General features: G+C 54.0%; 1 protein-coding gene across 1 annotated transcript; it reads left to right on the forward strand.

The window, feature by feature from the left end:
• Positions 1-334: 334 nt before the first annotated feature.
• FAM83A (family with sequence similarity 83 member A) lies at positions 335-20,101 on the forward strand (the record flags this gene model as incomplete). The annotated part of the gene is made up of 4 exons (XM_081258398.1): positions 335-814; positions 9,168-9,335; positions 10,951-11,075; positions 19,567-20,101. The coding sequence occupies 4 exons, from the start codon at positions 335-337 to the stop codon at positions 20,099-20,101; spliced, it is 1,308 nt and encodes a 435-aa protein (XP_081114524.1).
• Between the last annotated feature and the right edge of the window lie 997 nt (positions 20,102-21,098).

The following is a 21,098-nucleotide window of genomic DNA, read 5'->3' on the forward strand; positions in this document are numbered from 1 at the left end:
CCTCGGCTGCTGGGAGGAGAAGAAGTCTCCCAGGGCTGAGTGTGCCCAGGCGTGACAGAGCCAGCCCTCCTGGCCCGCGGGCAGGGCGGGTGTCACTCAGAGATAAACCAACCCCTGGCAGTGGGTGATGATCGTTGTGAAGCATTGCTCAGGAGTGCAGGATTACCTTGGAGCAGGTAATCCTGGATGCTGGCCGCACAACAGCGCTAGGAGTGGGTGCTTTCCAGACGTGCTGTGAGCCCCGCTCCTCCTGGGTGGTGTGGCCCGCTTGCCCCTGACATCAGGAAGAGCTCAGGTGCCAGCTGCCTCCCCAACGACCGAGGGACAGGGCAGCATGAGCTGGGCAAGGCACATGGGCAAGATCCAGAAACGCCTGGAAGATGTCAAGAGCCAGTGGGTCCAGCCAGCCAGGGCTGACTTCAGTGACAATGAGAGTGCCCGGCTGGCCACAGATGCCCTCTTAGATGGGGGTCCCGAGGCCTACCGGCGGGTGCTCAGCCAGGAAGGCGAGGTGGACTTCTTGTCCTCGGTGGAGGCCCAGTACATCCAGGCCCAGGCCACGGAGCCCCACTCTGCCCCGGAGCCCCCAGGAGGGGCCGCGGCAGGTTCCAAGGGACTCGATTCCTGCTCCGTGGCCTCAAGTACCTACTTCCCTGTGGCCTCAGAGAGCAGCGAGCCGGCCTTGCTGCACACCTGGGCCTCAGCCGAGAAGCCCTACCTGAAGGAAAAGTCCAGCGTCACCGTGTACTTCCAGACGGACAAGCACAACAACATCAGGGGCCTCATCCGCCGCTGCATCGCCCGGACCAGCCAGGTAGCGATGGCGGAGTCTGCGTCTCCTTGGCCGTGGGGTGGGGGGACTGGGGGAGGAGAGGAGAGGAGAGGGGGGTGCGTTCTGCTCTAAGGGATGGAGTCCAGGCGACTGGAGCTTAGGATGGAACCAGGGATGTTACTCTCTGCCTTGCCCTAGATCACTGACTTCCTGATCCCATTTGTCACAGTCTGGGTCCCGGCCACCAGCACCCATCACTGGAACTCTGGCAGTAGCTTCCCATCTGACCCTCCTGTTCCATCTTGATCCCGACCACGTGGTCTCCAAGCTGCTGTAGACACTTTTTCTATACTTCAAATTTAACTTGGTCCGTTCGCTGCTTAGAGCCTTCAGTGGCTCCCCGTTGCCCCCAGTGGGACCAGCCGACTCCGTAGCATGGCTCACGGCCTCTCCAGCTCCCCTTCCACCTCCTGCCCCTCAATCCTGAGTGACCTGCAGATTCTCAGACACATCAGGTTCTGTCTTGAGGCCTCTGCACATGCTGTTCCCTCTGCCTGGAGCCCCCTCACCTTCCCTGCTTTTCCCTTAACACCTACTCCTTCTTAGGACCCAGCACTGAAGCCCCGTTCTCAGGAAGCCTTTCCTGAGTTCCCCAGGCTAGGCGAGGTGCCTCACTTCTGTGCTTCTGAATCAAGGGGCCACTCCACTGGGACACAGACTCGCCCCGTTTCCTCTCAGGCTCGGCTTAGACCTGTCTGCCCACAAATTCAGTGCAGCGCTTGAATCCAACCTGTGGTCAGGCGGAGGACAGAGGAGACAGCAGAGGTTTCTCCCTCCCCAGAGTGTTTACATTTTAATAAGTGACTTTAGAAGAAGAAAAATCCTTCAAGGCCAGAGCTTAGCTGGCAGAATTTCAGGCACCAGGACCGGCATTTGGCCGGGAGTTCTCCCAATGCTCCTGGAACTGCAGGCCCACAGGGGCTGCCTGCTCCCCTGGGGAATGGGGGGGGGGAGACTCCAGATCATTCTACCCAGGTGCACAAAATGACTATTCAGCACAGGGGTATGGGTGCCCCTCCACTCTCCTGAAGCTGCAGGGGCAGGGGTGAGAGTGGACTCCAAGAAAAGGACTTTGTCATCTGTAAAGAGTCTCTCTCATCACTAAAATTATTTATTTTGTTACATTTAAAAGAATTCAGGGGCTTCCCTGGTGGCGCGGTGGTTGAGAGTCCGCCTGCCGATGCAGGGGATGTGGGTTCGCCCCCCGGTCCGGGAAGATCCCACATGCCGCGGAGCGGCTGGGCCCGTGAGCCATGGCCACTGAGCCTGCGCGTCCGGAGCCTGTGCTCCGCCACGGGAGAGGCCACAGCAGTGAGAGGCCCGTGTACCGCAAAAAATAATAATAATAATAATAATATTAATAATTCAAACATGAACAAACTGATATTTAAGCTCATTTTCTGCTGAGATCCCACTCTCATGAAAGAATCCCCTCCCATGTCTAATAGTGTGTGTCATCTCATGGCTCCAGAAGAAGCCACCGGGAGGGGCGAAGCTGTGCTCAAACGGGGACGGAGGGAGTGGAGCTCTGGAGAATAAAATAGAAGGTGACAAGGGGTGGAGTATTGGCTTTTCAGGCTGCTGGGCTACTTTAGAGCAGCATTTCATGCTTCCTTGGCAAGGCAGCCTCAGGAACTGACAGGTGGGCTCAGGCAGGCAGCCAGGAGCGCCCGCACTGCCTGGGGCAGGCTGCACAAAGCAGGGCAAGTCCCTTGACCTCCCCAGGCCCCAGATCCCACACTGGACTAAGGGGTCCCTTCCAGCTCCCAGGGCTTGTTCCTAAGTGTGCTACCTCTGGTCTCTGCTGGAGTTCAGTGCTTGCCTGAGGCAGGTGACCAATGGAGTTGGCGAAATTCTCAACCACAGCTGCAGCTCAAAGGGTGAGTGAGACTCCCTGGAGAGAAGCCAGGTTGAGGCTTGTGAAACATCATCCCCTGGCTGAGTGCTTCCCCTTCCCCCTACCCCACCTAGAGAGGCTTCTCTCTGTTCACCTCTGTGGCCTTGAGGCCTGCTGCTGTCCTTTGCTTTATCAACACAGTATGTTACAAATTTAGGACACCACTTAAAGATCAGAAGATTTCACCTGAAAGTAAGAATTTCCAGCTCCTCTTAGCAAGTCGGAAGACCTGGCTCTGTTGGCGCTGAGTTGAGGTCACCTCTTTGGGTGGGTCACCTTTGCCGCAGTCCCCACCACTCCCTCTTGTCCCAGGCCATGATGAACTTCACCCATCTTGTTACCTGTCAGACTCCTGTAGGCAGTTTGCAATACCGCTCCCATACACAACACACACACACACACACACACAACACACACACACACACACAGGGCTCAGGAGTGACCAGTGACCTGTTCCCACAGAGATGCCAGAGGGGGCTGGATCCCCAGCCACAGGCTGTAGATGGAAGTAGGCTGTGTCCACACAGAGGGAGGAGGACAGGGGGTTTGTTTCTCCCTCTCCTGTGGCTTCAGCCCCCTCGAGAAGAGAAGAGAGGGGCACAAACGGAGCCAGCCTGCTGGGTGTTTCCCGAAGCAGCTTCTGCTCCCTGAGGAGCAGGCGTTCTCCCTCTTTCCCTGCACGCTCTCATTCCTTGACTCCACAAAGCCGAAGTCATTGGTCAGGCCCAGGATGGCAGATCAGAGCAAGAGGCCTCCCTCCCTCCAGCCACCTGCCCTTGGGGGAGAGGTGGGAAGAGAGGGGACACTGGTGGATGGCAGTGCTGGGCTTGAGCAACGCTTCGTGCCGGGAAGCAGAGGGGAGGGTGACTAAGGCAGGCATCACAGAAGCGGTGGCCTCTGAGGTGAGTCTCAACAGCTGAGTAAGAGTGTGCTGGGCAGAGAGGGGAGGTAAAGGAATTCCAGGTCTAGGGTGTGTCAGATGCAGATGTCAAGAGGAGCGAGAGGTCTGGATGACCTGGAGGTAGAGAGACGTGGAAAGGACTGTCAGTGAGGAAGAGGTTTTCACTCACAGTGTCCTAGAAGCAGGAGGCACCACACACCGTGCAGGGCCACACGGGGAGCACCAGGGTCCATCAGGAGGCAGGAGCCAGGGGAACACACAGGCACAAGCCTTTACTGTGGTTTTGCAGGAAAGGCAAGGCAGGGCCAGGTGAACAGTTTAGGATTGGCTAGTTTGAATAATTCTAGCAGGCTCTGGGCCACATACGGTCCCTGGTGGTCTCATAGCTGGCACTGGGGTGATTTAGGATGGGCAGGGAAATACTGTCTGGATGCTGGAGAGTCCGATAAAGGAGGCTTGGGACATGGCTCTGGATTGCTCGGTTAGCATATCAGAGGCTGCGCCTAGTCGAAGTGCTTGTTTTCTCTAGTAATCAGTTGGCGCTGGGATGTCAAAGTGTCATAAAATACAGAAAACAAAAAACATGAATTATCCATCCTCCAAGTCTGGTCCAGGATCCCTGAGAGTTCCAAAACCCTTCCAATGGGTCTGGGAGGTCCTGCCCTTTCTAAGCACTTATCTGTGTGAGGCCGGATTATCTTTATACATCTCCTTCCCAACAACACATCACAACACACTGCTACAGAAGCCGATGGGAGAACCAGCTGTCTCCTGGTAAGCCAGATACCACAGAGAGTTGCAAAACTGTAAAATAATGCCATTCCGCTCACTCCGTTTTGCTGTTGTTTTGCAAAGTATAGTTATTTTTGCTTTAAAATTGTTATTTATGTTAACATGGAATGGGCTTAATATTGTTTTAAGTAAGGAATATTAGTTATTTTAAAATAACTAATAAACATTAAGAATTTTCTCAGTTTGTTTCTAATTTGACAAGTCTCAGTAGTTATAATCCACATAAACCAAAGCTCTTTGGAATCCTCAGTAAGTTTTAAGAGTGTAAAGGGGTCCCAGGACCAAAAAGTTGGAGAACTTGAGCTGTCCCCTGTCCCTGCTGGATCCCCTCTCCCTCTCCCTTTCACTGCAGAGAGAAGAATCTATTCAGTTCTCTGGGGAGGTGGGGGGAGAGTGGGGCGAGCATGCAGAGGACGAAGGGGGCCGTTGTGAGAAGGCCCCAAAGAAGCTCCCCCCACCCCTAGGTGTCAAGGACCACCTTTTCAGGCCGAGCCCCTGCCCTGGGAGCAGCTGAACAAGGGACAAGGGTGGAGGGACGCGACACAGCAAGAAATCTGAGCAGGAACTGCACAATCCTGCCCCCACCCCTACTGCGCCCCCAGGGAGCTGATAAGTAGGTCTGCCCCATGCCTGACAACTGGGATTCTAGGGCCTTGAACACCACCAGGGTCCCCAGGGCGAGGTCTCCGGCTGTTCCCCCAACAAGGGCCGCCGAGGGACGGGCAGACCTGGGAGAGAGGGGTCCAGCCTGCCAGGCCCGTGGGGTCTCTGGGCAACAGGGTGCCTCTACCCAGCCCAGGTCCCGTCTAGGTCCTGCCAGAGTAGGGTGGGACGGCCCCCAAGGGCCAGCAGAGGTGCTCCCTGCCCCCCCACCCCACCCCGGCATCCTCCTGGGATCTGTGATTGGCCTGTCTCCCTTCCCACGGGAGTTCCCTAGAGGAAGCCCCTCTCCCCCTCTGGGAGCCGGGGCTCAGCGCTGGCATATTGTCACTGCTCCAGATTGGCGGTGAGGGAGGAGACCACCAGGCACACCCAGAGGCGACACAAACAGGTGGGAACATGTGGTTGCAGGGGGATGGTCCTCTCACTGCTGCCTTTTTGAGGGCTGTTGGCCCCCTCGCACTGGGGTCAGCAGATAGGTGATGGGGGAGGGTCCACCTGGGCCCCCTTCTCTTCTTCTGTCCACATTCTCTTTGAGTTCTGCTCTGGGGTCCCCCAACCCTCCCAGGGCTTGACTCTCCCTCCTTGGCCCATCCTAACCCACGAGCAAAGGAGGGACAGGCTGTATCTGATGTCAGCAGAGATCACAGCCCTTCTCTTAGGCCTGCAGTAGGCTGCAGTTGGGAGCATGGCTCTGGGTTGGGGTCTGGGGCATCTCCTCGCATTCCAGCTTTTGGAAAGTGACTTAACATCTCTGCACTCCTGGCTCTTCACCCGGGAAGCCAGGGTAACGGTGTTGTGAAGGTTACAGGGGACAGACGAACGGCTGAGAGTAGGTGCTCAAGAAAGAGTTGCTGCTTTTATTACTCATCCACCAAAAGCAAGCTCAAAAAGGGAGCATCAGGGCTTCCTTGGTGGCGCAGTGGTTGGGAGTCCGCCTGCCGATGCAGGGGACACGGGGTCGTGCCCCAGTCCGGGAAGATCCCACATGCCGCGGAGCGGCTGGGCCCGTGAGCCATGGCCGCTGAGCCTGCGCGTCCGGAGCCTGTGCTCCGCAACGGGAGAGGCCACAACAGTGAGAGGCCCGCGTACCGCAAAAAAAAAAAAAGGGAGGATCAGCACATAGGAGAGAAAGAGGGAAGAGTAGCAATCGAAGCACAAACTGGGCCATGGGGTGCTAAGTCCCCCCAACAACTGGTCCCAACATGCTTGGTGGTCCCACCGGGACCCAAATCCTCTTTCCCCTCCTGCCCCCTGCCCTTCCCAAAGCAGCAGGATTTCCAGCCCATGAGGAACTCATGTCTGCCAGGCAGGTAGTGAGGGATTCTCAGCCAGGATTTGCGGTCTCCGCAGGATGACCCCTGTCTGTGGGTATCACCCTAGTGGACCAGCAGCCCCATGGCTGGGCCACGCCATCTCACTGAAACTCCAGATTCTCAGAGCGCGCCGGCCAGGCAGCGCTCCCAGGCCAACCTCCTTCCTTAGCACGGGAAGTACCTCCTTCCCGTTCTCAGCCAACCCCACACCTCGGGGCTGGGCCGTCTGATTGGCCCTAACAAGAACCCTACTCTGTTTCTTTTTTATGCCCATAGTGGTGTGGGCACTAATTTTAACCCTCTCCCATAACCTGACTTAAAACAACATTCTCTCATGGTGTTATTCTAACATTACCCACACTTGCTCAAGAATAATGCATATAAAAATCACAATCATATTTTAACGACACACTTTACTTTTTTTGCACATGCTTCTGTTTATACTATCTGGTCTTACAGTTAGACCCAACTTACATCACAGTTAATGCTCTTCTATGGTGCAATGTTTTTTTTTTTTTTTTTTTTTTTGCGGTACGTGGGCCTCTCACTGTTGTGGCCTCTCCCGTTGCGGAGCACAGGCTCCGGACGCGCAGGCCCAGCGGCCATGGCTCACGGGCCCAGCCGCTCTGCGGCATGTGGGATCTTCCCAGACCGGGGCACGAACCCGTGTCCCCTGCATTGGCAGGTGGATTCTTAACCACTGCACCAGCAGGGAAGTCCTATAGTTTCTATGTAACCATTATAATAATCATTTATACTGGCTGCCTAATAATCCATTTCTCAACACACCACAATTTAGGTACTAGGAAGGACTTTTGACTGAGTGGCAAAGAGTTCTAGGTCTGTTCCATTCCACTGTGTGGGAGCCTTTCCCACAGCACCAAGCAATCCTTGGACATCAGCTGGGTGTCCTACAACTCAGTTCACGCCAATCGCAAGCCGAGATTGTCACCTGTGCTTCTGACCAACTAGCGACAGATTAGAGATTCCAACGACCCCCTCCTTGGGTTTGATCCATTTGCTAGAGTGGCTGAGAGCAGTCGGAGAAACATTTTCCTTAATAGAGTACCGGCTTATTATAAAAGGATATAACTCAGGAACAGCCAGAGCGAAGAGATGCATAGTGCATCTCTCAGTGCACCAATCTCCCTAAACCCCCACGTGTCCAACAACGAGATGCTTTCTGAACCCTCTCCTTTTGGGTATTTATGGAGCTTCATTACATAGGCATGATTGATCAAATCATTGGCCATTGGTGACTGATTAACCTCCAGCTCCTCCCTTCTCCACCAGGGGCTGTGGGGTTAGACTAAAAGTTCCCACCCCCTGATCACAAGGTTGGCCCTCCTGGCAAAGAGCTCCTGCATCCGTAAGTGCCAGTGCCCTTAGGTCTGGAAGTCGCCTCATTAACATAACAAAAGCCCCCTTGATTGCTCTCAGCTCTCATCACGTTGGAAATTCCCAGGGTATTAGGAGCTCTGGGCCAGAAACTGATATGAAGACCAAATACACATTTCTTATTATAAGTCACAACATCACAGACAGTAACCAACCCCAAAAGCTTAAGAAGAGGACCATGCATTGACATCCTCAGTGGACAAGTCAAGCATAGGATTGGCTTCAGGGCTACCTGAAATCAGATGTTGAAAGGATGCTGCTGGGCATCTGCCTCCACCTCTTAGCCCTGGTTTCTCCAGACCTGGCTTTGCTTTCAGGCAGGCTGTCCCCACATGGGGCAAGATGGCTGCCAGCAGCAATCCCAGTAGAAGGAATGCCTCCTTTCCCCAGGAGTCCCAGCAAAAGTCCTGGGCTGACTCCCATGAGGATAACATGTCATGTGACCACCTTTGGGCCAATTCCTGTGTCCAGTGGTCTGGCTTCAGTGTGCCTCCCCCGCACCCAATCCAGGGCACGGCAGTAACCCCACCCAAAGCACATGGATGGTGGAGCAGAGGTAATTCCTTCAAGTGAGCTTGGGGGAGTTCCCTGGCGGTCCAGTGGTTAGAACTGGGCGCTTCCGCTGCAGGGGGCCTGGGGTCTATCCCTGGCTGGGGAACTAAGATCCCACAAGTCGCACGGTGTGGCCAAAAATAAAATAAAGTGAGCTCGGGGTGCTGTTGGCGGGAAGGAGGGGTGCCTGGTAGGCAGGAACACATACATCTCTCCCCGTTGTTGGCTATCTAGGGCCCCCCACCCCCCAAGTTTCTGCTAAGATGGAGGATGCAGTACCTGCTGCCTGAGCAGGACTCCCTTCTCCATCCCACTGGGGCAGCTCACTCTAGTCTAGTTTATATCCCCTGGGGTCTCCACAGGGATTTTGTTTGAGGCGAGGATTCCACGGCTTAAAAACATTTGAAAGCCAGTGGCCCTAGAGTGCCTTAAAGCTCCAAATGGCCGAGAACCTGTGACTTTAAATCTGTCCCTCTCCTGTGACCCTGCCAGGCCGCCTCCCCTTGGCCTCATCTCCCCCCACCCCGCCTCCTCTTTTTGCTCATCTCCCCTTCGTCCTCTGCACTCTCCACGCCAGCAGTGGGTGGAGAGGCCAGAGGACCTGTGGTGGGGCTGGAGAGGTGACATCAGGACAGAGGCAGGCCCCGCACGGCAGCTCTGCGCCCCTCCTTGAGTCCTGCCCTGTCAGACCCTCCCCGCTCCAGCGCAGCAGCAAAGGGAACAGCTCTCCCAGGCCGGCTGGGACTGAGGGGGTTTGGCTGCAAGAAGTCAGCACCTGGCCCTGACTCTCTGGGGTCCGACCCCTCTGCCCTGGCCCAGGTCCTGGCCATCCTGATGGATGTGTTCACGGACGTGGAGATCTTCTGTGACATCCTAGAGGCGGCCAACAAGCGCGGGGTGTTCGTCTGTGTGCTCCTGGACCAGGGAGGCGTGAAGCTCTTCCGGGAGATGTGTGACAAAGCCCAGATCTCTGACAGTCACCTCAAGGTAGGGTCCCGTGACAGTGTAAAAGGTATTTTGTGTTGGGGTAGAATAGGCTACGCATGCCCCCATCTCAATGGCTTAACATAACACACGTTCCTTTCTTGCTCAAGGTCCAGTCCAGGCGGCCCTCCCTCACCTTGTAGCTGCACCATAAGGAATACACGGCCCCCGAGACATGGTGACAGGGAGAGAGAGGGAGGGAGGGAGGATTCCGAGGGATGTTTTTAGGACCTGGCCTGGAAGAGATTTCCATCATTCCCACTCATAGCCCTTTGACCTCACACAGCTCCACTGGGGCCTGGGAAGGATAAAGGGGCCCGACCTCTGCCTTTTCTCCTCTCAGCTGAGGAGACCCAGTGGATGCACTTCTGGGGCAGGGAGACATCCAGGACCCGTGTGATGCATCTTTAGGACTCCATGGCCCCAACAGGATGCTGACCCTCTTGGACTTAACCAAACTCCTCACTTCCTTCTTCCCGCAAGGAGAAGGGAAACCCAGAGATGAGGGTTCATTTAGTCATGGCAAATTTGCGGCAGCTAATTCAAGCTCTAACATGAAACCACCCACAGCTTTCACAAGCAGACCCAGCTCAACAGCTGACAGGTGGTTTCCTTGGTGACTGCCCCCCAGCTCAGGCAGGTCAGCCTCAGGAGACCCCAACCTGCCCGCCTTCCTCCTTCCCTTCCTTCCCCTCCACACTGACCGGGATGCAGCTGAGTCCAGGCACCTCCGGCCGCCACAGGCCTCAGGTCCCCCGACTGCTGGGTCTGCTTGACGTAACGTGGATCACACGGCCTCAGCATGAGGCCATCGAAACAGGTCCAGAGAGTCAGTGCAGGCCTTGTCCTCATGGCCCACACCCGCTGCACCAAGGGACAGTGGGACATGGCCCTGCTCCCGCCACCCCCAGAGCTTGTGGAGAGGCTGGAAGGAATGGTTGGAGGCGCTGGGCATCCCCTTCCCAGAGCCCGCCCAGCTGCCAGCAGGCATTCCCGGCAACAGGAGCGTCCCGCCGGCCTCTGACAGCCCCCTGCCTCACCTGCCTTGCATTTCTTCAGCTTCCAGGGGTGCCGGCTTGAGGGCTGGAGCAGCGGGTGCCACTGGGGAGGAAAGGGACAAACAGGGCCACAATTTGGGCTGTGGCCACACCTTTTCTTACAGCAATCTAGGGTCCATTGAGGTCTCCACAAAGCCGCCCCTCTGATTGCACTGGGCCTTCCCTCTGACCAGCCTGGAGTCAGGGACTCATGTCACTAAAGCCACTTACAGGGTGAGGCTGGGCTTGCCAGACCTCTGTGGGCGACGGGAGCCTGGACTGAGGGCTCTGTGGACACCAGGCCCTCATCTCCCTTCTATTCTCTGCTTTGTTTGAGTTCTACCATCTCCCCTTTCTTTTCTTTTCTTCTTCTTTTTTTTCCCCCCATTACTCAAATAATGTCAGGACATTGAAGAAAATTTAGAAAATTCAGCCAAGGAAAACATAACAATGGCCCACAATCTCAGCAACTAGCAATAACCTGTTTACTCTTGGCGAGCATCCTTCCAGATGTTTTCTTAGGCAAGTGCGTATCTCTGCGTACGCAATTAGCGCGGACACCTTGACTTCCCTTGCCACAGAACGTTGCCATCCAGAGCGTGGAAGGAGAGGTGTACTGCGCCAAATCAGGCAGGAAGTTCGCCGGCCAAATCCAGGACAAGTTCATCATCTCCGACTGGAGATATGTCCTGTGCGGATCGTACAGGTGAGCGCTGCGCTTCACCTTCTGTCGGGGCTTTGCGGAGGCCGAGGCCCACACGCCCACCAGCAACCCCCTGGGGGAGCTGGGGACTCCTCATATACATGAGGCTGGAGGCAGGACCAGCCTGGGCGAAAGGGGAAAATCTGGGCCCTTCCTGGGAGGACTTCGGGGTAGGGAGACACTTCCAAGTGCCTTGGTTTCCCTTTACGTGGCAATAGGACATAAAATCCTGTCTCCCTCCTCACATCTCTCAGGTGTGATTCTAAAGCCATGCGATTTGTTTGGTTGTGTATGGGGGCCCCATTTTATTTTTTAAATGTTTGGTTATTTTAATATAGTGAATGTATTGAGATGTAATTCACATGTCAGATACTTCACCCATTTAAAGTGTGCAATTCTTTTTAGCATCGCTTTTCTCATCCGTAAAATGGGGATAACAATACTTCCCCTTGCAGACTATTGTTAAGACTCAATGAGATAAAATTTGCAAAGTGTAGTGTAGCTCCCAGCACACAGTAGGTGCTCAATAAGTGGTTGCTATCAGCCAGCCAAAGCCCCAAGGGAAGGGACATGGAATAGGCAAGACTTGAAAGGGTGTGGGCTGAGAAGACACTGGTCGAGAAGGGCTGCCCAGCAGAGCAGGCCTGGGCAACGCCACATTGGCTGGGGGAGAGGGTGTGTGGGCCCCGAGAAGACTGGAGAGCACCGAGACAGCCCTCCTCTCACTTCAGAATTGCCAGGGCTTGCTGAGCTGTCACCATGTCCTAGGTAAGATGACAAGCGTCACCCTCTGTGGCCCCTGACCACCAGCTTCCCGGCCCCTCCTCCACTTCCCTGTCAGAAGTGTCTCCAAATATCATGGGACCTCAGGCTGGCGCTAGGGACCAGAAGTGGCAGCAACCCAGCCTAGAAGCCAGATAAGCTCAGTTCAGTTCCCAGCTCTGCAGCTTCCTGGCTGTGTGACCTCAGGCAAGTCACTGCGCCTCTCTGTTCCTTCATTCACTTACCAGCTATGTAGAGACCTAGTAGATACAGACCAGGCCTGCTGCAGGCATGGAACAGGATGGGGCTCCCTCCTGCAGCTCCGCTCAAACTAGGCGGGTAACCGATAACAAACCCAGGGGAGGGAAAGGGGCCTGGGACGGCGCCAGGGTGCCCCTCTCTGGCTCCCCATCTCCAACTCTTCCTGAGCCTGTCCTCCTCAGCTGTGCGAAGGGCCTGTGGCCTCCACCTCACAGGCTGCAGTAGAGGAAGCTGGGAGGCACTGTCCCTCTGCGAGGGGAAGAGCTGAGGTTTTACAGCTAGTGTGCAGGGAGGGGGCTCGGGGACGAGGCAGCCCGGAGGGGACACCTCCAGTGTCCTGGGGTCACTGAGTCCACGTCTGTTTCCACCCACAGCCTCTCCCCTCATCCTCTGCTCTATCCGGGGGCACCTGTGGAAAACGGAGCCCCCCTGCTTCTGATTCTCAGGCCCTGTCTCCAGCCCTCGGTTGTTTGTAAGAGGCTGAGGTGGGGCTGAGCTCCCCTCCCCAAGCGGCCAAAGCCACCTGATCAGCCTTTGGTTCTGTCCCTAGAGAGGGACAAAGGCCTCTGGGCAGCAAGCAAATAAAGCTCAGGGCGGGAGCTCAGCCTAAAACCCTACATCAGGCCTCCGACCTTGACCTCTGACCTTGACCAAGCACCACTAGACCGAGTTCACCACCTGGAGGGGAAGGGTGAGGTCTGGGCCTGGGCAGTTGTCCCAGACCCAGGAGCCAAGCCTGGAGGGAGGGGGGTCAATCAAAGCAGAGGAATTCTCGCACTCTTTTTTATTAGGTGAAATTCACGTTAACATAAATTAACCATTTAAAATGTACAATTCAGAGGCATGTAGTACATTCACAGTGTGTGCAACCATCACCACTATCTAGTTCCAAAACACTTTCATTGCCCCCCAAAGAAACCACGCACCCATTGTACGGGGAGGAGGAACTCTTTTCTTTTTCGGCTACACAGCTTGTGGGACCTTAGTTCCCTGACCAGGGGTCGAACCCGTGCTCCCTGCAGTGGAAGCGCAGTGGTCCCGTGCCACCACTGGACCACCTGGAAGTCCCAGGAAACACTTTTTTCTAATACCCTTCTCAGTTCTCTGGCTGGGGCCCTGTAAAATGGACAGGTGAGAGACAGATTAACAGGAGAAAAGCAGACAAAGCTATTTAATACAAGTTTTACGTGACACAGGAGCCTTCAAAAGGAAATGAAGACCCAAAGAAATGGTTAAACCTGAGTGGTTTTTTTTTTTTTTTTTTTTTTTTTTGCGGTACGCGGGCCTCTCACTGTTGTTGGCCCCTCCAGTTGCGGAGCACAGGCTCCGGACGCGCAGGCTCAGCGGCCACGGCTCACGGGCCCAGCCGCTCCGCGGCACGTGGGATCTTCCCGGACCGGGGCACGAATCCGTGTCCCCTGCATCGGCAGGCGGACTCTCAACCACTGCGCCACCAGGGAAGCCCAAACCTGAGTGTTTTTATATGAGGTTGGATGAAGAACGGGCAGTCACGGAAAAACGTGATCGGACGAAAGGGAAGAGGTAAGGGTAGTTACTGGGGGAAACAGAGCAAGGCCGGTCCACTCGGATCCCTCTGAGTCCCCCTGCCCTTGGAGATAAGGATGCTCCTTTCCTCTGGGTACAGGGAGGGCACCTCTCACATGAGGGCCTTGTGACTGGCTTCAGAGAGAAGAGGGAGGTCAGAGAGTCCTTCCTGCACCTGCTTCTCAAATTCCTTCAGCTCAAAAGAACGTCTTTTGTCAGAGCGGCATACACAGACGTGGGGATGACATATCCACAGCCCCTCCACCACGAAGCGGTCACTTCCCCTTCCCCATCTTTGAGCAGCCAGTTGTGTGACCGGCAAGTGGCTTATTTAGCCATTAAAACGATTTCCATACATTTGTAAGGGACAGAGAAAGAAATTCTGAACGGAGGTGAAGCGGGGGGAGAAGCCTCTCCTCTTATTCTCAATAAGGAGAATGAACTCTCTCAGTTTTCATCTGTATTTGCCCTTTGAGCTCACCATGCAGGGGTGGCCTTGCCCTTGGAAGGGGCAGAAAGAAGCATAACCACCTGCTGAGCTTTGTGCCAGGCCCTGGGCCAGGTGCCATCAGACGTGTAGTAAGGATTTAATCTTCGTGACTTTTTGTTTGTTTGTTTTGTTTTTGCCTTGCCGCACGGCATGCGGGATCTTAGCTCCCCAACCAGGGAGCAAGCCCGTGGCCCCTGCAGTGGAAGTGAGGAGTCCTAACCACTGGACCGCCAGGGAAATCCCTTAATCCTCGTGACATTTGGAGGGAGGCATTGTTCTTCTAACTGACAGATGGGAATTGAGGCACAGAGAGGGTAGGTGACTGGGTCAGGGTCACAGCTTCCTTGACTAGGATCTCCAGCTCGTTAGCGCCTGCTGAGGCCAGGTCGGGCTTGATATGGGAGGTGCCAGGAGGAAGGTGGCAGTGGGCTTGAAGACATGCCGGGCCATTCCTGGGAACTGTGGAGAATCCAGCTTCTGGAGGGAGGGCAGGACGACTATAATGTTTTTGCTCTCAACATTCGAAGGTCATCTGTTTGCCAGCCTTTCAGAGGATCCTTTTCCCTGGGACCCTTAGAGCTGTTTCCAGTAAAAACAAAAAATCCATCAGAAAAGCCTTCACCCCATCCTTTCAGTCCACCTGTCCCTGGGCTGCAGATATTTGGGCCCCTCCCTCTGGTTGCACACAGTTCTCCCAAACTGAAGGGCTCTGTCCGCTTCTCTGGCTGAGCCACGGGGGTGGGAGTGGGGAGGGTGTGCGTTTCAACATTTCAGCTCTTGTTGAGGGTCTCACCCAGCACAGGTGCTGTGCCACGTGCTGGGGACACAGAACTCCTCTCTCTTGTCAAGAAGTGTAGATGAATGACCACAGGGCGTGGTATGGTGCGTGCTCTAAGATCAGCATGAGCTGAGAAAGTGCTCTGGGGTCAGCCAGGAGGGAGCTCCCACTTCTGCTGGCAGGTCCAGGAGGTTGGATTGAGGCTTGGAGGAGGAAGAAGATTGGGGCGGGGGTGAGGTGCAGAATCAGGCAGCTGCAACAGCATGAGTGACAGCATGGCCTTCCAACCGGCTCCTGAGTCCACTCCTGCCCTGACCCCTGCGGCCACCCTGGGCTTTACCAGGAACAGAAAGCTTTTTAAACACAACAAGGTCAAATCACTTCCATCCTTACAATCCTTCCATGCATGTCATTGCTCCTAGGGGGGAAAAAAAAATCCACCTTCTTACAGCGGCCTCTGTCTTAGCAGGAATCTTCTTCCCCTCCCTCCTCCCAGGTCTTTCATGCCTCAGGGTCTGTACGCTCACCCGTTTATTCCCTTTGCTGGACAGCTCAATCCTGTTGTCTTTACCTTGCTAACTCATCTTGCCGGAGGCAGCTTCCAGATCATTCCCTAGAGACCTTTTCTGCGAACTTGTTTAGCCAAGATTTAAGAAAGATGATGTCGGGGCCTGGACTGGGTCTGTTTTCTTTTCTATTGCTTCCTGGCAGGAAGTTCAGTTAATACAGTGCCGGTATGTTTATACATGACCATAAATATTTGTTGAATGAATGGATGTTCATGTTAGGTCCTGGCCATCCAGTATGGCTAGAGGAATACAGCTTTTGAAACTGTGCATCCCTGTCTATGAAACTGACTTAGTGGATGATCCCCAGAATTCTTCAAAAATGAAATAGAACAAAAATAATCAGAGCACACTGAGGTAAAGGATGTTCTGGAGATTGTTGTGAGGTTATGTATGTCTCTGTGTATGTGAGTAGGTTACAGTGTATCAGTAAAATGTATTTCTCCAAGAATAGCCAAGACGAGTCTGAAGAAGAACAGGCAGCGCGGACTTGCCCTTCCAGATGGAGCTGTAGTAACCAAGACAATGTGGCACTGGGCGAAGGACACACACACACAGTGACAAATGGAACAGGACAGAAAGCCCAGACACAGACTCCCACATGACAGGGCATGTCAGAGCAGTGGGGAAAGGTGAAACCGGAAAAAAAAATTCTCCATGTGAAAAGTTGGATTCTACTTCACACATACACACGCACACATGCGGTGCACACACACAAAATCACCTCCTAATAGATTAAAAGAACTTAAATGTCAAAAACAAATTTTAAGACTCTTAGTAGGAAATACAGACGAATGTCTTTTAGACCTTAGGATAAGGATTCGGTGTCTTAACAGAGCCCCCACTCTGTGTTAAACAGAACACAAAAAAGCATTCACTATAAAAGATTGCTAAATCTGACTGTATTACAGTTAAGAACCCTGGTTCCCTCAAGGACAGCTCAAAGGATGTGAAAAGTCAGACTACAAACCGGGAGCAGGTTTGCATGATGCCCTGACAAGATTAGAGTCAAGAATCACAATGAACTCCCACAAACCACAAGAGAAACAGCACAATGGAAGTGTGGGCCGCGGGGGTGGTGGTGGTGTGAGAGCAGGCTTTGCACGGGGAGGAAACACACAAAAAGATGTTCAGCATCCTCAGTGATCAGGAAAATGCAAATCAAGGCTAGAATGAGGTAACCATTTTATACCTATTCAGCAAAAAAAAAACTGGGTTGGCCAAAAAGTTCATTTAGGTTTTTCCATAGCAGCTTACAGAAAAACCTGAACAAACTTTTTTGGCCAGCCAGTGAGAAGCCTGACAGTACAAATAGTGCATTTACAAATTTCTACACTGCTGGTGGGATTGCAAATCCCTACAGTGACTTTGGAAAGAGTATGGCATTTTCTCTAAAACAACATTCACCTAGCTTTATCCAGCAATTCCACTCCTAGGTGTATTTCCAAGAGAAACGGGTCCACAGGACAGTAGAAGACAGGTATAAGAGTGTTCACAGCAGCACTGGTCACAACAGAAGAACCATGGAAACAACCCAAATGCCTATCAATGAGAGAATGTATGAATAAACCATGATATAGCCCCCAGTGGAATATCATACAACAGTCAAAGACAAGAGAAGTACAGCAACAAGAGATAACATAGATAAACTGCAATGTTTAAGTGAAAAAAAATCCCCAAAGATTAATCCCCAAAGATATATGTTAAAAACAACTAAAACAGAAATATTTACAGTTGTTCCTCCGCATCTGTGGGGGATTGGTTCTAGTATCCCCACAGATACCAAAATCTGAGGATGCTCAAGTGCCTTATATAAAATGGTGTAGTATTTGCATATAACTTAGCCATATCCTCCTGAATACTTTAAATCATCTCTAGATTACTTATAATACCTAATACGATGTAAATACTATGTAAATAGTTGCCAATGGGGCAAATTCAAGTCTTGCCTTTTGAAACTTTCTGGAAAAAGTTTTTCTGAGTATTTTCCGTCTGTGGTTGGTTGAATCGTCAGATGCAGAACTCGAGTACATGGAGGGCTGACGGTACTTTCAAGAGTATAGAAAACTTTTGCTATGGAAAAAGGAAAGTATGGGAACCATGACACAGGATTCTGGGTAATGATTTCCTCTATTTGGGGGAAACTGGATTGGTTCCTAGGAGGGACCATGTGATTAGATGCTGGTTATTGTCAAAATGCTTTTTATTTTAGGTGATGGGTTCATAGGTGCTTATTAGATTATTTAAAATAACTAAGTAAAGGGATTTCCCTGGCGGTCCAGTGGTTAGGACTCTGCACTTTCACTGCCAAGAGCCCGGGTTCAATCCCTGGCCGGGGAACTAAGATCCCACAAGCCGCTTGGCGTGGCCCAAAAATAAAATAAAGCTGCAGAAATGTAAATGGGCCATTAATAGATCAACGATGAGAGTGGTTCTTGAGCCAAAAATTATGATTAAATCAACTATCTGTACTTAAGGGCCAAAAAAACAATAAAAATAAAATGTAATTCTTACCATGGGTGGTGATAAAAGAAAGTGTAAAAGCTAGAGCACAGGATGAATGGTCACGTGGGGTGTAGAGGAGGGAAACCCATGAGCAGTGAGCAGGGTCAGGGGATGGCACTCAGGTGGTGCAGGGATACACAAGGGGCACAGGGGCACAGAGGGTGCATGGGGGCCTGAAACGCTGCCAGGGCACCTTTGGACCTGCCTTTTTTTGGGGGGTGGGGCCATGTGGCGGGAGGGATCCTAGTTCCCTGACCAAGGATCGAACCCGTGACCCTTGGAGTGGAAGTGCGGAGCGTCTCAACCACTGGACCGCCAGGGAAGTCCCCTAGACCTGCTTTGTTAAGAAAGCATGCAGTTGCTTGTTCTAATCTAGCCTGATTCCAAAGAACACAGGGTGATTGATTTCTTCGTGTAGCCAAGAGTCTGGCTGTCCCGGAGTTTGCTGCCTTCCCCGTCACCTGGTTGGCCAGAGGCACGGCATCAGCTGCTCACCTCTCTGGGTGCGTGGGTGGCTCCTGGGCAGGCGGTGAGGTTTAAACAAAGCCTCGCTGTTCTTCCCAGGATTGCTCCAGCCCCGTGTGGGCCCCGCCCGGCCTCACAGAGCAGGGGACTCCAGAAGCTGGGCCCGCCTTTTGGTGGCAAGACACGTGGGCTGGGGGCTGGGGGCTGAGACTCTTGGTTGGGTCCTTTCTGTCCCCCCCAGTGACCCTGTCCCCCTCTGACCATGCTGTCCCCATTGCTCCCCACGCCTAGGTCCACAGTATTAGGGACCCAGGAATCTCTCAAATGATGTTCTTGGTGGGTCTTCTGTGCTGCCACCAGGCTTCTTTGCAGGGAGTGGGGTGATGAGGGGAGTTTCCCATCAGAGATAGAAAGGAATCTGTTTAAATTAGGGAATCATAAAAGGTAACACACAAATGCCTTGAACATTTTGTTTCCATTTAAAATGTGTAAATGGAGGGAAGGCCAAGGCCTCTGCTTAAGGGCGGCCTCCCGTGGGTGTCTGGGCAAGCACACTGATGCGGCTTCTTTCCCATCCGGTGGGCTCACCCCTGTGCTCTCCTTTCCATCCCCCAAAGAGCACAGGATTCTCCCTCCCACTCGCACCCCTTCCGGCCCATTTGCCGGAAAACTGGGCTACACCCTTCAGCTTTTCATGGAAATACAGCGCTTCCTTCCAAGGAGCAGCCCCAGACTGCTAACCTATCTGGTTAGAAGAGGCAGGTGTCACACCTGTCACAGGTGGAGCCGCTAAGGCCCCAGCAGCTGGTGACTCACATCAGCACAGAACTGGGGACACTGGCACTCGGCCCCTTTGTGCCTCCACAGGGATCTTCTAAGGGGCCATAACCTGAGCACCAGGAGGGAACACTGACCGGAGACCCGGATTCACTCTGCATCTTAACTACTCCCCTGCGAACATTTGCTGGTCTCTGAGCTTCAGTCCTCCCGTCTGTGGGAGGGGATAACCAGGGTTTGGGCCTGGGTGGAGGGAGCGGTGGGCACGCGTCAGTGACCCTCCGGGAGCAGGGTGCCCGAGGCCTCCCCATCCCCGCCCCTCACTCTCTCTCCTCTCGCCTCCAGCTTCACCTGGCTCTGTGGGCACGTGCACAGGAACATCCTCTCCAAGTTCACGGGCCAGGCGGTGGAGCTGTTCGACGAGGAGTTCCGCCACCTCTACGCCTCCTCCAAGCCCGTGATGGGCCTCAGGTCGCCCAGGCCGGCCGCACCCCTCCAGCCCAGAGCAGCCCCCGGCCCCCGACCCGGCCGCCGCAGCGGCAGTAGCTGCTCCACCAGCGACCACGCGTCCTCCAACCCCTTCAGCAGCCAGTCGACAGGCAGCAACCCCCAGAACCGGAGTCTGTCCACGTCCTCGGGGCCCGGCAGCCCCCTGGCCCCAAACCCACCTCTGGCCCCCAGGTTCCAGCCCTATCATGGCCCTTGGGGGGCCCTGACCTCACAGGCCCGCTTCTCCCCGAGGCCCCACGATGGCCTGTCTGCTCTCTACAGCAACCTCAACGGCTACAGGCCTATGCGGCTACAGGTCGAGCAGCTTGGCCTGGTGCCCAGGGTGGCCCACACCCGGAGGCCCTTTCTACAGGCCTCCCCGAATTTCTGAAGGGTCCCTTCCTCCAGCTGACCTCCCCAGGGCCAAAGCTGGGCATTCTTGGATTTTCTGACTCAAGGACCCCACTTTAACCAGTGGCCCTTTGAACTAAAGGCACTTGGACGAAACCGTTGCCTGTGTTTGAATGTTCCCAGGCCTCAGACCGTTCGCTTGCTGACCCCCACACTTCCCTGGGTTCCCCTCTCTAGTACGGCCTATGCAGCACATTCCAGAAGTTTCCAGGGAGGTGAGGGGCAGGGAGCTAGAGGACAAAATCATGAAAATAGAGCCCCTTTCTCCAAAGAGCAGCCAGTGCTTTCGTATTAACATTTTCCGAATCTCTGTAATGTGAGACGGGGCTGATGCAGCCCAAGTTTTACATATGGGTAAACTGAGGCGCTGAGAGGCAGGGGGTGGGTGTGACCCAGGTACTCCTGTGTCCCAGTGCCCAGGGGTGGTCTGCTCCCCAGAGATTCTGGAGAGACAGATTCAGGAGAAAGTATGGGGACATTCTAGATGTTTCTGGGAGGGGAGGGAAACTCCTCCTCCCTGGAAGAGCATAATACTAGAGTATCCCTGGCCCGATGAATTAGGGATGAGGCCCCAGAACCTGCCACTGTAAGTTGTGTGTGGCTGGTTGAAAGTGTGGCCACCAAGGGTGGAGCAAACCAAGGCATCCAGGGGATGGAGATGGACAAGGCAGTTTGGCAGCTCAGGTTTTTGCTCTGAAGAGCCTTGGGCTGGCCTGGAGGTCCCTGGAGTCTGGGCTGGATCCCAGGGGTTTGAGTCGTCAGATCTGGGAGTGGCCCTGCAGCAGTGCTTCAGGAAGCCTTGAGCAACCAGTGAGGACCCCGCATTGACCTTGCAGCTCCCAGGCGTCGTCAGCTACCTCCAGATCCAGGCCCCTCTACCTGGCGTGTGGACGTCCTGCATCAGGAAGGCTGGGCCCTCACCAGTCCCGTCATTCTTTCCTTCTCAAGAGTCACAGCACGTCCTGCTTGTTCCTGGG

Source organism: Mesoplodon bidens, assembly GCF_964165515.1.
Source record: "Mesoplodon bidens genome assembly, chromosome: 16".
Lineage (NCBI taxonomy): Eukaryota > Metazoa > Chordata > Mammalia > Artiodactyla > Ziphiidae > Mesoplodon > Mesoplodon bidens.